Genomic DNA, 16,319 nt, shown 5'->3' on the forward strand with positions numbered 1-16,319 from the left:
ATTGGAGACAGTCCATAAAAGGTACAAAATAAAGTCAACAACATAAAGACTGGGTAACTGGATGTTCCAAATTAAAGGAAACTAAAGAGACATCACAACTAAGTGCAATAGGTTTCCAAATCAGGGGAAAAAAATTGCTATGAACTATGTTAGACAAAAGTATTATATCAAAGTTAAATTTCCTGACTTGTATTGTGCTTATATAAGAAAATGCCTTCATCTTCAGTGCACATGTGAGATATTAGGGATGAAGGGACATGGCATGTGCAACTGTTCCTAAATATTTTAGCAAAACGGAGGTAGAAAAACAAAGAAAAAATAAATGTGACAAAATGTTAATAAGTGCTAAAATCTAAGTGGAGGATATTTTTATGGGTTAAGCTGTATCCCTCCCAAAGTCATATGTTTAAGTCCTAACCCCACAGTACCTCAGAATGTGACGTATTTGGAGACAGAACCTTTAAAAGGGTAGTTAAACTGAGTCATTAGGGTGCGTCTTAATCCAATATGACTGGTGTTATAAGATATTAGGAAACAAACACATGCAGGGGGAGGACCATGTGAAGACTAAGGAAGACAGCTATCTACAAGCCCAGGAGAGAGGCTTCAGAACAATCAAAACACGCTAACACCAAGATCTCTGACTTCTAGCCTCAGAATTGAGAGACTATAAATTTCCATTGTTTAAGTCACCCAGTCTGTGGTACTTTGTTATGGTGGCCATAGTAGCAAAATTGTATAGCTTAAATTTTTTTGCACTATATCAAATTTGACCAAGTATTAGAAATTGATACCCCAGGGAATGTAAGAACGTAAAGGGACCCTGAGACCAAAAAGCTTGAGAACCATAGGCTTAGATACTTTTTATCTAAATAGTATTTCCTTTCTAAATGTATTTCTAAATACATTCTTTCTAAATGTATTTCCTTCTTCTGAACTTCTGATCTCATCCTTAATATCTTTTGGAAAGAATTAGTGTATCAGATACATGCCTTTTGTACGAGCTTTCATAATGACATTAACTTAAAAGAATTATTTCCTCTTTGCAACTCCTCTGCTTCCAGTCTTGATGGCTTTATTTATCTATAAGTTGCAAATACTTTTTTCAGCTATTTAAATTTTCTGTTTTAAGCAGTATATGATGAATACCATCTCAACTGATCTTAGAAACTCACTGTAATTTAATTTTTAAAAATATCCTATCACCTTTTGATTGCTCAAGCCTGTTTAATTTGATCACTACAGATTACTACAAAACCACATATGTAATTTTGAATTTTCTAGTCGTCACATTAAAAATAAAAACAGGAAAAAGGAGTCTTAGTAATATATTTATTTAACCAAACATATAAAAACTATTATCTCATAAAAATTCATATAAAAGTGTTAACGTATTTTATATTTTTTATTCTAAGACTTCAAAATCTGGTTGTGTATTTCACACTCATAGCACATCTCAATTCAGAGAAGCTACAATTTCAAATGCTCAATAACTACTAGGTGGCCAGGGGCTAATATTTTGTATAGTACAGATCTAGAGAGAAGCAAAAATAACTCATCAACTGTATTTGAATTCTGACTTGAGATTTACTCAAGTGACCACATCTTCTTACTTTCCTTTCTCAAATTTAAAATTTAGTATTTCTCTTTTATTGTGCTGCTGCATATAGTCATTCACTATTTTATTTTCAAAATGCTAAATTCTAACACTGATTCCCATTTCTTTCAGGGAACTTCTATTTTGAAAAATCTGTCATTTACAATATAGAGTTCTGACCTTTTTCTTACAGTATTGTTTCCTAAAACTATAAGGACATATACTGACCTTTCCATGTACAGCCAAAGTCATGAAAAATGAAATCAAGAGAGAACTTGGAGTAAACACTGCAGAAAGAAGTACAAATTGTTGATAAAGTACTATTTGATTCCTAGAATGGACGTAGCAGTGAACATCTGAAATATTATAGCCTCCTTTGTTTCCTTCTTCCAATGACAAGCCAACTGGTACCCCCCTGGGTATACCAAGAAACTACACATTTGACCAGGTAGACCTTGATTTTGATACAATACACTCACAAGCCAATTCTGCCTTTACAAAGATGTACTTATTAATTCGTTGGAGCTATTCCATTTATACCCATTCCACTTATAAACAAACAGCAATGTTTATACATTTTTACTTCAGACAATCTTTGCATATTTATGCAAAATGTCTAATAACAGAAAACCGTAAAAAGAAACTTTGGTCTCTGGTCTCAAAGACCAAACTTTGGTCTCAAATTTAACCCAACTGAGACGAAGACAAGATATTTAGGAGATTCAGTTCAAGATGGCAATGTAGAAAGATCCTGAACTCACCTCCTCACATGGACACACTGAATCTATAGCTATGTATGGAACAATCTCCTCTGGGAAAAAACCCATACCAAAGCAGGCAGACATAATCTCACCATAAACTGTACCCCTGTTATGGTCACCTATAATCAGGAGGGAACCTGAAACACTGAGTTACTCCCTGAGGAATGACGGGTTTAACCCCACATCAGGCACCCCACCTTTTGAGACCTGCACTTGAGAGATGAGCCTCCATAACTTCGATGTTTGAAAGCCAAGGGAGCTTGAATTGAGAAACTGTTAGTAAAGGGCCATGGGGCACAGACTCACCAGTCACAGAGGCAGCTGACTGCAAAGTACCCAGATTTTCTGTAAAAGAGGCTCATTTTAACACTCATCTAGAGACACATTGTAATATTCTCAAGGGACAGACACCAGCGGGTGTCATTCTCCATATGCCTCACTCCAGAGCACTGGTACCTCTCAGAAAGGAGTTGTACCCTCTTCTGGTGCCCCAATTTTTGTGGCTCCCATCCAGGGGAGACCTCTAGGGCACCTGGCTCTGGCAGCTAGTGGGGGTTTATACCTGTAGGTCCCATAAGCCCGTACAGGTCAAAGAGTTAACTGGCTACCATCCCCAAGGCCAAAGCACAGAGGCAAAAAACTGCAGTATCCAGTCTTTCTGTAAAAAAGGCCCATTAGCTTATCTTCACTGCTGTAGACCAAGGGGGCAGGTTTCTCATTAAACACATCTAAGAGCTGGTTATAACTCTCTAGAGACCTCAGAAGGTGGGTGCTATCTTTGCACTCTCCTTCTGCTGTGCTCCAGGGCACAGCATTTCCAGAAGAAAGCTTGCCCACACATCTCACACCCCAGTTCTTAATCTGGTGGTCTCAGTTTTTATGGCTGCTACCCAGTGGATGTCCCCCCTAATTGCCTATCCAGTGGAGCTTTTATTTCCAGGTCCCACCTGACACTAAAAACTGGAGATACAGTTCTTGGCCAGCTACCACCATAAGGGCATTGCACTAACAGAATGAAACCTAACCCAAGTCTTTCTGTGAAAAAGGCTTATTTGCTTGGCCTGGAACCTCAGCCCCAGGGACGGACTTTTACTTTAATGTACAGGGGCTTACTGAGATACTCTTGGAGACAGAGACCAGCGGGCATTATTGCACTATCCCTCTGCATTCTTCCAGAGTACCAGGATCCCCCGGAAAGATACTTGTACACTTTCTTGGCACCCTGATTTTTATGGCTGCCACCCAGGGAACACCTCTAGTTTACCTGGTTCTGGCAGACAGTGGGACTTCTGGTTATGACTATATATTTTGCATACCTTAAAAGCTGTTGCCTGAGGCTTCCAATCAGTCTGAATGTAGGTGCTGACTGAGATCCTCCCCTTAGGGACACTGACAGGTCTTGGTACACCCCTAAATGCTAGGAGCCACTAAAAGTAAAATAGGCTGCTTGGAATATCAAAAAAGTTTGAGAGAAAACCAAGAGGTAGGGAAGAGCTGAACAATAAGGTTCACTTCCTACAAGAGACCATTCCTTCAAGACCTGGAAAGTTGGCTGTTTTACCTAAGGCAGAGTAACCAATACAGAGTGAGGAAAATGAAGAAACAGGAATATGTTGCAAAGAGGAAAGAACAAGATAGGACCTCAGAAAGAGATCTTAATGAAATGGAGGTAAGTGGTTTGTTTACCCAATGAAGAGATCAAAACAGCAGTCATAAAGATATTCACTAAGCACAGAAGTATGGATAAACAAAGGGAAAACCTGGGGAAGGAAGGGAAGGTTCAGGAAGCCCAGAAGGTTGGGCTCCAGAAAGTTTGAAGTAATATGAGCTCAAAAAGACCTACACCAAGACATGTCATGTTTAAAATGTCAGAAGTTAAAGACAAGGATAGAATCTTGAAAGCAGGAAAAGAAAAACAACTTGTTATGTATAAGGGACCGCCACCACCCCACCACAACTATCAGCAGTTTTTTTCAGCAGAAACTTTGCAGGCCAGAAGGCTGTAGCATGATACAATCAAAGTGCTGAAGGAAAAAACACCTCCAACCAAGAATACTCTACCTGGCAAAGATATCATTCAGAATGGCAGGAGAAACAGTTTTCCAGAGAAGCAAAAGGTGAAGGAATTCATCAGTCCTAGACTGGCCCTATAAGAAATGTCAAGGGACTTCTTTAAGCTGAACAAAAAGGATGCCAAATAGTAACAGAAAACCATATGGAAATATAAACCTCACTGGTAAAGGTAAATGCACAATAACTTTCAAAATCTAATGTGAAGATAGCAAGTTAATCACCTAGAAAGGTAGCATAAAAGTTAAATGACAATCGTTGCAAAAACGCAACTACAGTAATTTATTATGGGATACACAAGATAAAAAAATATAAATTGTGACATCAAAAACATAAAATGTTTCAGGGAGTAAAAATGTATAGCTTTAAAATGCATTCAGACTTAAGCTGTTATCAACATAAAACAAACAGTTATAAATCTAAGCTTTTAAATATAAACCTCATTGGAGCACCTGGGTGGCTCAGTTGGTTAGGTGTCTGACTCTTGATTTTGGCTCAGGTCATGATCTCACAGTCATGGGACTGAGCCCCATGTCAGGCTCTGTGCTGAGCATACAGCCTCTCTTGGGATTCTCTCTCTGCCCCTCCCCTGCTCGTGCACATGCTCTCTCCCTCTCAAAATAAATAAACTGAAAAAAAAAAAAAATGTAAACCTCATGATAACCATTAAGCAAAAACCTACAGTAGATACATAAAAGATAAAGGAGTTTAAGCATACCACTATAGAAAATCATCAAATCACAAAGGAAGACAGAGAAGGAATAGAAAAACTACAAAACAGCCAGAAAATTAAGTAGCAAAATGGCAATAAGTACACACCTATCGATAATTAATCTGAATGTAAATAGATTAAATTCTCAATACATAGAGTGACTGAAAGAAAAAAATAAGACCCATCTATATGTTGCCTAGAAGAGACTCCCTTCAGAAGTAGACACACAAAGTTGAAAGTGAAGAGACAGCAAAAGATATTCCATTCAGTGGAAACCAAAAGAAAGCTGGGGTAAGCTATACTTACATCAGACAACAGACTTGAAGACAAAGACTGTAATAAGAGGCAAATCATTAAATAATCATAAAAAGGTCACTCTAACAAGAGAATATAACATTTGTAAATATTTACGACACCAACACAGGAGCACCTAAATATATAAAGCAAATATACATATTTGCTTTACTGCAGGTAAACTGCAGGGATGAGGTTTACTACAGGGATGCAAGGAGGGCTTAATATCTGAAAATTAATGAGATATTCCACATTAACAAAATTAAGAATAAAAATTGTATGATCATGTCAATACATGCAGAAAAAGCATTTGACAAAATTCAACATTTACAAAAACTCTCAAAAAGTGGGTACAGAGGGAATATAACATAATAAAGGCCATATATGACAAGCCCACAGCTAATATCAAACTCAACAGTGAAAAGCTACAAGCTTTTCCTCTAAGATCATCAACAAGAAAAAGATGCCCACTCTTACCACTTTTATTCAATATAGTATTGGAAGTCCTAAGCAGGGCAATTAGGTAGGAAAAAGAAATAAGAAGGCATCCAAATCAGAAAGGAAGAAGTAAAACTGTCACTATTTGCAGATGATGTGACATTATATAGAAAACCCTAAAGACTCTACCAAAAAAATGATTAAAATTAATAAATTCAGTAAAGTTGCAGGATATAAAGGTAATACACAAAATGCTGTTGTGTTTCTATATATTAGTTACATACATACAGTATACATACATACTGCTGGAAAGAGAAATCAACAAAACAATCTCATTAACAATTTCATCAAAAAGAATAAAATAGGGATAAATTTAACCAAGAAGGTGAATAACTTCTAAACTGAAAACTGTTAAAACTCCAATGAAAGAAACTGAAGACAAAAATAAATGGGAAGATATTCCACATTTACTTATTGGAAAAAATTGTTAAAATGTCCATATTACCAAAGTAATCTACAGATTCAATAAAACTATCAAAATTCTAAATGGCACTTTTCCAAGAAACAGAACAAAATCCAAAAATTTTTGTGGAACCAGAAAATATCCCAAATAGCCAAAGCAATCTTAAAAAATGTTCCCTAAGTTCAAACTATACTACAAAGCTATAGTAATCAAAATAGTATAGTACTGGTATAAAAATAGACACAGAGTCCTGGGGCACCTGGGTAGCTCAGACAGTTAAGCATATGACTTTTGATTTTGGCTCAGGTCATGATCTCATGGTTTGTGGGATTGAGCCCTGCATAGTACAGAGCCTGCTTCAGATTCTCTCTCTCCCTCTCTCTCTGCCCCTCCCCTGCTCATTCTCTCCTCCCCCCCAAAATAAGTAAATATTTAAAAAAGTAAAAAATAAGAAATAGACACAGAGTCCAAAGGAACAGAGAGCCCAGAAGTAAACCTATCCATACATGGTCAATTTATGATAAAGGAGCCAAGAATATACAATGGGGAAAGGACAGTCTTTTCAACAAATGGTTCTGGGAAAACTGGATAGCCACATGCAAAAAAAGAAAACTGGACCACTATATTTACATCATACACAAAAACAAACTCAAATGGATTAAAAAGTTGAACATAAGGCCTGAAATTCCTAGAACAAAACAGAGCCCGTGAGCTTCTTGACCTCAGTCTTGGCAATGATATTCTGGAGCAAAAGCAACAGAAGCAAAAGTAACAAGTGGGACTATTTCAAACTAAAAATCTTAACAGCAAAGGAAATGGTCAACAAAATGAAAACGCAACCTACTGAATGGGAAAAAAATATTTGTAAATTATATATCTGGATAAGGGCTTAACATCCAAAATTTATAAAGAACTCCTGTAACTAAATAGCAAAAAATAATGCAATTAAAAAAAAAATGATTAGAGAAACTAAACAGACCTTTTTCCAAAGAAGACCTAAATATGGTCAACTTGTACATATATGAAAAGGTGCTCAACAACAGTAAGCATCAAGAAACGTAAATCAGGGGTTCCTGGGTGGCTCAGCTGGTTAAGCATACAACTCTTGATTTTGGGTCAGGTCATGATTTCATGGTCATGAGACCGAGCCCCATGTTGGGCTCCATGATGGGCACGAAACCTGCTTAAGATTCTCTCTCCCTTCCTCTATATCTCATATCTGATGGTGGCTGGGGGATGGATTAAGGGTGTCAAAGGTATAATCTTCCATTTATTATAAATAAGTATAGGGGATTATAATTTATAGCATGATGACTATTAGTTAATACTGTACTTAATATATGAAATTGTTAACAGAGTAGACCTTAAAAGTTCTCATTATATGAGAAAAAATTTATAGGTATGTATGGTGAGAAAATTTAACTAGACTTATTATGGTGGTCATCTTGCAATATATACAAACAGCAAATCATTGGTGTCATCTTGCAATATATGCAAACAGCAAATCATTGGAGTTAAACCAGCAATTAACACTGAACTGTGACTAAACAGTTTGAGTATGTGCAAAATGCTGGAAATGTTTTATCACACATTGTCTCTAAAAACTGTGGTACAATGAGGGATTATATGTACATTTCTTAACTTTCTGATGATAGAACCTACTTATAAGAGAAATCTATCATGCATGCTCTTTAGGAACATATTTTATGAAGAAGTAAGGTCACACAAGTCAGTCAGAAACACCAAAATAAATAAATGAAAAAATTCTTCACAAAAGAAAAGTCAAAGGTAATATCATGAAATAGTCAACAGTCAACAGCAAAAAAACCAGACTAAAAATCCTGTATCTTGCACACCAATTAGTAAAGATCAAACATAAAAACGAAAGGACAGGTAAAGATGCAGTGAAATAGGTAATAACTGCAAACATTATTAATGAGAATATACAGTGGAAATTGACTTGTCAGAGTCTTAGTCCAGGACTCATTAATTTGACTTCTGTAACTCTATTAGATAAAACCCCTGAATACAGAAATGGCTTTACATAAAGAAGGGATTCTTAAAAAATAGCATATAAATAATGCAATTGGAAAAAATTTACTGAAGATACATACTATAATCTCTAGGACAACCACTACATATACATACACACATGAACACCAACAATAACATTGTACAGTATTACCTAGATGTTAAACCAGGTGAGAACATAAAGAAATATGTCATAATTTCAAATGAAAAAATGAGGTTATTATAAATTAGTTGTAACCACATATAAAAACCTAAACAGAAAAAAGCTTACCACAAGATATCAAATATGCAACAGTACCAAAATAAGGCAACAGTGTTTCATTAGGGATGGTGATATAAACTGCCACTTCATGAAGTAATGAGTTTTAGATGATAGCCACCCAACCCCAAACACCAAATATTATAAAACAGTCAACAGTAAAAAACAAACCAAAAACAAAAACAGACTAAAAATCCTGTATCTTGCACACCAATTTGTAAAGATCAAACAAAAAGTTCAAGGGTTTTCTTGTCATTTACTTTGCTGTTCAGCTTTGCAATCAAGCCAGGTTTGCAAATTATATGTGTGGCCAGTTAATTATTATCTCCTATAACTTGTACTTATTCATAAATTTTTAGAAATGTGATGATCAAAAACTTACCACATGAGTAGTTTTTAATGTAATGCCATCGAATCTGCATAAACTGGAGCTCTCTTCAAAGAAAATATCACATTCTTCTAACTCTTGAGCATTACAAGGAGGTTTTTCTTTATCTGGATTTGGATTCTTAGACCAGAAAACAAAATAAACAAACCATCAACAGTAAGAGAATGGGTTTCTTCATACTTAAAATATCAAGATTACAACAGTAATTAAAAACTAAATTTCAGACCCATGACTGATAAATCCTAATCAACAAAACCCAGAAATGACAGAATGATGAAATCACCACAAAGACATTAAAACAGTTATTACAAAATCAAGGATGTACAGAAAAATACATATATGTTGAGAGAGGTATGGAAGATATAAAAAAAGAACCAAACTGAACTGTAAATATGAGAATATAATATCTGAAGTGGAAAGCAAAAAAAGATGGGATTGACAGCTAATTAGACACGGCAGAAGACCTGTGAGCTTGAAACACAGCAAGAGAGTCTATCTATCTAAAATGAAACACAGGACAAAAAATAAAAACACAACTGCAGTGACCTGTGGAACAAATATCAAATGGTCTAACACATGGGTAACTAGAAGAGGGCATGAAGAATGGAAAATGAAAATTGAAGAAATGGTCATTAAATGATGAAAACTATAACTCTATAAATTGAAGAAGGTCAAAGAAACATCTAAAAAAACCCACTGCAAATCACATTTGCTGCAAACTACTAATAAAGAGAATATCTTAAAAGTAGTGAGAAGAGGAAAAAACACATTATGAACAGAGGAACAAAGATACAAATGACAGCCAACTTCTCATCAGAAACTATGCAAGCCAGAAAACAATGGAGTATAACAGAAGTTCTGAAAGGGGGAAAAATCCTATCGACATTGACTTATATACTTACCAAAAATATTAAAAAAGGAAGACAACCTAAGTATTTTTACAGCAAACAAAAGCTGAGAAAATTTACTCAGTAAACCTACACTACAAGAAATGCTAAAGGACACTGTTCAGCCAGGAAAAAAATGACAACAGATGGAAATATGAATCAACACAAAGAAATGTAGAACAGAGGAAATGTGTAATATGTGGGCCAATGTAAGACCCCCCCCCATATTTTAATCTCTTTAAAAAAGAACTGACTGATTAAAGTTGAAATAATAACGTTATTGAGTTTATAACATGTAAAAATAAAATGTCTGATGAGAGTAATAGAAAGGATAAAGAAATGGAAATCTATTGTGAAGCTCTTTAGTTACAGTGAAATGATGTAATAATTTTTGAAGAAAGATGGTGATGAGTTAAAGACGTACAGTGTAAACTCTAGAACAACCACTAAATACACACATACACACTAATACAAAAACAAAGGTGTAGCTAATAATAAGCCAAAAGTAGAGATAAATGTAAGGTACTTTTAATATGTTCCATTGCTTAAATGCAAGAAGCACTCTCTGGCCTTATATCCCTCACAGAGTCCAAGGATCACAATGCTGAAGTGATAAATTGCACATATACATGCATTATGAATTATGTATACACATGTATGTAACAGAACCATAATTCTACAACTGACCAAATGTCCACACCCCTCGTTTGCCAAAATGCAGTCATGTTATTGAAAACTTGATGAAATGACCTGAGAAAATCTCTGAAACTAAATCTCTGGAGTTATAGAAGTGATAGAAGATGAACCTTGTCATGGCCACCTGGGATTTGGAGCCACCTAGTTTAGTCAGCCTAAATATCAATGGAAACAAGTCTGGTTGCTATGATTGGCTGGGAAGGCAATATCAGCAATTAGCTGGGGCCATTTTTTCAGCGATTCAAAAATATATATATGTCCAGTAGCATAGAGAAAGCACCCTCTGCACTTCTCCCTCCTTTCCCTTTTCCATTAACTATATGTTAAAGATAAGAGGACAAAAATGAAAAGTTCAGGACTATCAGGGCGCCTGGATGGTTCAGTTAAGTATCCAACTTCAGCTCAGATCATGATCTCACGGTTTCTGGGTTCAAGCCCTGTATTAGGCTCTGTGCTGACAGCTCAGAGCCTGGAGCCTGCTTCAGATTCTGTCTCTGTCTCTCTCTCCCCCTCCCCTGCTGTCTCTCAAAAATAAATAAAATGTTCAAAAAAAAAAAAAGTTCAGTACTATCAAGGCAGCCAGAATTTAACAGGACAAGTTTACAGAGAGAGGGGAACAGCAGAGAAGAGAACCCAACATTCTGCTACTTGTCTTTAGGCATTTACTGATTTTCAAGCTGTGCTGGAAAAGACAAGTGGAAAGAAGCAGGCAAGGGGCTCAAAAGCTGAGTGCTGATATTAATAAAGTACTTGGGAGACAAATATTAGAGATCAGAGCCCACACCGGAGAAGCCCTGGTAAACATCCTAGACTTTCAGTTGAGATTCATGAAAAGTTCTGCCCTGGAAGAAAGAACAAACAAGGAATAAATATCAGCCACATAAAATACTGAAATACAGCACCAAATCAAATCATCCTTAATGGGATTAAGAAGACAGGCTGAAATTTTGGAGGAGGTAGGTCAAGTAGTGTTTGGAATAAAGTATATAGCATTAAATGCTTTCAACAGAAAAGTAGGTTAAAAAAAATCAATCAACTAAACTTTCACTTTTAAAAATAGAGCAAAATAAATCCAAAGTAAGCAAAAAGGAGAAAATGATCAATGTAATAACAAATGAAACTGGAAACTGAAAAAAAGCCAAAGGAAATAGATGCCCAGTATAATCCTGTATTTAATAAAGAAATTAAATTCATGGTTAAAAACTTCCAAAAAAGAAAACTCCAGTCCAGACAGTTTCACTGGAAAATTCTATATTTAAAGAAATAATGCCAACTCTACACAATCTCTTCCAGAAATAGAACAAGCAGGAAACACTTCCCTTTTCATTTGACATCAGCATTACCCAGATACCAAAACTGAATAACGACAGTAAAAAGAAAAAACAAAGACTACAGACCAATATTCCTCACAAATATAGATGCAAAACTCAATAACATATTAGCAAACCCAAACTGGTAATACCTAAAAGGGATTATACATCATGACCAAGTAAGGTTTACACCACAAATGAAGTGTATTTGACAAAATTCTATATGGCCTTTCATGATTAAAAACTCAGTATAATAGAAGAAAATGTCCTCAACACGACAAAAATAATCCATACTTAACAGTGAAATATTCATTTTTCCAAGCTTACAAATAAGGCAAGAATGTCTGCTTTCACTATTCACCATTTCTTTTTTACAATGGATTAAAGGTTCTAACCAATGCAGAAAGATAACAAAAAGTATAAAGATTTGAAACACGCAAGACAGCCTTCAGCTGCAGATAACAAGATTCTATGTTTTTCCCAAATACACTGGTGTTCAGACATAAATAACTTACTCATATATACCAATATTCACTTGAAATAATCAAGTTTAAAAGGCAGTTAGCAGCAATAATCTACAATATCATAACAAACCCCACTACTGTAACTATATGATTATATCCAGAGCCCTATCACAAAAAATACTTGCTGAATGAATGAACATAGGGCAATGCAGTCTGCATGGGCTTGTTTTAACACCAGGGCTAGATCAAAGTTTCACAGTCTTACAAATGCTTTCCAGTGATCCTGAAATTTTTTTTTCAACATTTTTTACTTTTGAGAGAGTGCAAATGGCTGGGGGGGGGGGGGCGGGGGGGCTAAGGATCTGAAGCAGGCTCTGTGGTGACAGCAGTGAGCCTGATGTGGGGCTTGAACTCAAGAACCGTAAGATCATGACCTGAGCCGAAGTAGAGCACTCAACTGACTGAGCCACCCAGGTGCCCCCTGAAATTTTTAACTATTGCTGGCAGACATGAAACTTGGTTTCTCCATTTTGGCCATGTTTTCTTTTGACAGAGACATTTACTTTCAATATTCTAATTTCCTTTCTACTTTAGGATATAATTAACCCTATAGTATTAACTACCTCCTAACAGTTTTTTCCTCATCACTCTAACTCCAAATGGCAATAAGTCAGACATTGTACATGTGCTGATATAATTTTTGGTGAATAAACATATAACTGAAATTCTGGTATAATGTTTTATTCAATTAAAAAAATTTTTTTAATGTTTATTTTTGAGACAGAGAAAGAGCACGAGCAGGGGAGAGGAGGAGAGAGGAAGACACAGAATCTGAAGCAGGCTCCAGGCTCTGAGCTGTCAGCACAAAGCCCACACGGGCCTTGAACCCACGAACCATGAAATCATGACCTGAGCTGAAGTTGGACACTTAACCAACTGAGCCACCCAGGCACCCCTGCTTTATTCAAAATTTTAACATTATCTTAAAAGTTATCAGATTGGAACATTTTCAACAAAATGTCACAGTTGAATGAGTAGTGTATTATCACTGTAATCATTACAATGAATTATTTTGTCAATCATAATTAATTGTAGTATATATATACCCCTGTGATATCCTAAGATAACCTAGAAAATTTTACGATGACAAGAAGATTATTGGCATAGGTATACAGTAAAATCCTAATTTTGTCCCTGCCAATATCGGTCTGATTCTTCTAAAGGAGAATATATATGTATCTATGTGTGTGTATACATATATATAAATATACACATGCACATCCACCTTATACAGCAATCCCACACACACAGATATGTATTCACATAGTGTAAGGAATGAATATTAGAATTTTAACCTACATTCAAACACCAGTCTGTGCCTCATCTGTGTCTCTAACATTAGTAAATGTAAAATAATGTTTGAAAAACATGGCACAACCCTCACATAACATACTTCCGGGCCTTTGGAAAGTCACCCTACTATTACAATTGCTTACCAGTTCTTCAGAGGTCAAATGCATCAAACGTTCAGCTATTGCAGCACACTGGGCTGAGTCTCTTATAAACTCTCCTTGTTTATCACCAACCACTAGCTCTGGCCATGTTAGTCCTTCATTCTTTTTAATCAAGAAAATCTCCAAGCTAGAAATTAAAAGAAGTTACTTGTAACATGCTTAATGTTACATTAACCAACTATACAAATTATATAACCAACACCAACCAGAAGAATCTTCCATTGAATCTACCCACCCTGGTGTCCAGAAGATACCAAAACTTGTGTTCATTTTGGTATTGTATTTGATAGAAAATCTATAATCCAAGGGTAATCATTTATACTTACTAAACAATCAAGAAAGTACCACTGGAAATGGTATGCCACATGACTTGATGAGAAGAGTGATTGGCAAGAGTAAGACCACCTAGAAAATACTGTTGTAGTCCAGGTATGCAGTGTATTACTGAACTTAAGAGACAGAAATGCAGGCACCAAGATTCTGAGATATTTTACTAGGGAATGGTGGTAACGAGGATGGTGGTTGGGGAGGGCACGTGAAATTAATTGACTATAACTAAAGGTACTTCTTTATGCATGAAGCCAATAATTAGCTTCATTTTCCTAAACTAGTAGCCATAATATATATTAATGTAAACATCAGGCAGGTTAGATCAGCACAAATATCAATTCTTAAAATACAGATTTTAATGAATTGAAAAGAAAGTAGAAATTATAAAATAATTAAATTTGGTAACATAAGAAAAAAGTTGTTAATATGGTCTGTATCAAATGAAAATCTAATTCTGTACATTTAAGCCACTGAACAAATTCCAAATACACTAAAAGGGGCCTATCACGGAATACTGAGATTAAGGTTTCATGTAGCAGGGAAGAGAATGAGAGCTGAGCCGGGGCAGACCATGGACATAGGAGCACAGGGAGTTGCCCCACGTGCCTCTTGAATAGGAAGAGAAATTCAAGTAATAAGCTGCTTTAGGCGCAGCCGTTGCTAGAACACAGAGAAAAGTGGGGTGGTGGTAGCTGTCCCATAGGAAAGCAACCCTTCCCATGTGCCACCTTTGGTACACGTGTGCCATACTAACCCATGCCCTGGAACACAACTGCAAGGAAATAATTGCAAGGACACAATAATAACTATAATCATAATTATCAAATAGAACATGCAAACTTATCAATTATTTTTCAAGGCTGTTATTATCTTCACCTCATGAATTAATTACAGCACTTTTAACTTTTTCTGAAACTTATTTTGAGACGACGCAAAACATCTTTTCTATGTAATGAGTTCCTATCATTAGCATTAAAAATTACCATCATAATCTATTCTCTAAAAGAGAGCTAATCTTGAAAAGGATGATGATGATGAAGATAATAATCGCGACAGCAACTCATACTTATCTAATGCTTCCGATATGCCAGGTGCTGTCTTAAGCACTTTACATGTTTTAACTCACTGATTGCTCACCACAACCAAATAAAGTAAGTACTATTTTCATCTTCATTTTACAAAGTAAGAAAAGAAAAGCACTTAGAGGTTAAGTAACTTGCCAAGGTCATGAGTTAGTAAAGCAGTGTGGCTCCAAGTCAATGCTCTTCACTACTGCACTATTCTGCCTCTCTGAATAAATACATGTAAATATTAAGGAAATTTTACCATGACCAGAATGTATAAATACTGTTTTAGTCAGCTGCTACCTAAAGAAGTTAAAAACAGTTCACACAATGTCAGTTATAGAGAATTTCTGAACCATCGTTAAGTTTGCACGCCTAATCAATGCAATCCTTTAAGCACAACTGCATTTCTACATTTTAAAATTAGGATCATGTCCTACCATCCAGCCAAAAAGAACATATAACCCCATACAATAACCTACAGACTAGTTAACAAATCCTTCCAAAGTGAGAAGGAACATTAACCATTTGAAAATGAGAAATATGAATAATTTAATCAAGCACAGAAAATCATGTTTTTAAACCAATGACCCCACCTACACATCACTGTAATTATCCTTTGTAATGTAAAATAGTAATCAAGTACCTCAAATTTAATGGGAAAACAACACAGGTTTATGCTCATGTATTAAATGCTGAAACTATTTGTGTGAGGTCCAGCTATTCTAAACCTTTGCTAAGTTACTGTTTGATGACCTACTTTAACAGTATGTTATAGCTGCTTTGCCAATTTAGAAATGCTACCCTCAATCTCTCTCATGCACATAAAATATGTTTAAGTAGAATATAAAATGTTTCTTAAAGAACCGTTCACATAACTAAGCTTTTAAAGTATATTAAAAAGTGCAAAGGGAATTAAGGGTACACTTATCACGATGATGAGCACTGAGTAAAGTATAAAGTTGTTGAATTATTATACTGAACACCTGGAACCGATATAACAGCATATGTTAATTATACTTGAATAAAAAATAAAAATAG

The 16,319-nt window shown here is 35.6% G+C and overlaps 1 protein-coding gene across 1 annotated transcript in view; it reads right to left on the reverse strand.

Moving 5' to 3' along the window:
* The window catches only part of NUDCD1 (NudC domain containing 1), a 75,826-nt gene that overhangs the window by 17,127 nt on the left and 42,380 nt on the right, over positions 1-16,319 (reverse strand). Inside the window, exons 7-8 of the mRNA XM_058698848.1 lie at positions 13,867-14,011; positions 9,008-9,133 (exon numbers count right to left, since the gene is read on the reverse strand). Of these exons, the coding sequence (XP_058554831.1) occupies positions 9,008-9,133; positions 13,867-14,011 (271 nt within the window). The remainder of the gene's footprint in view (positions 1-9,007; positions 9,134-13,866; positions 14,012-16,319) is intronic.

The sequence above is a fragment of the Neofelis nebulosa genome, chromosome 14 (genome assembly GCF_028018385.1).
Source record: "Neofelis nebulosa isolate mNeoNeb1 chromosome 14, mNeoNeb1.pri, whole genome shotgun sequence".
Classification (NCBI taxonomy): domain Eukaryota; kingdom Metazoa; phylum Chordata; class Mammalia; order Carnivora; family Felidae; genus Neofelis; species Neofelis nebulosa.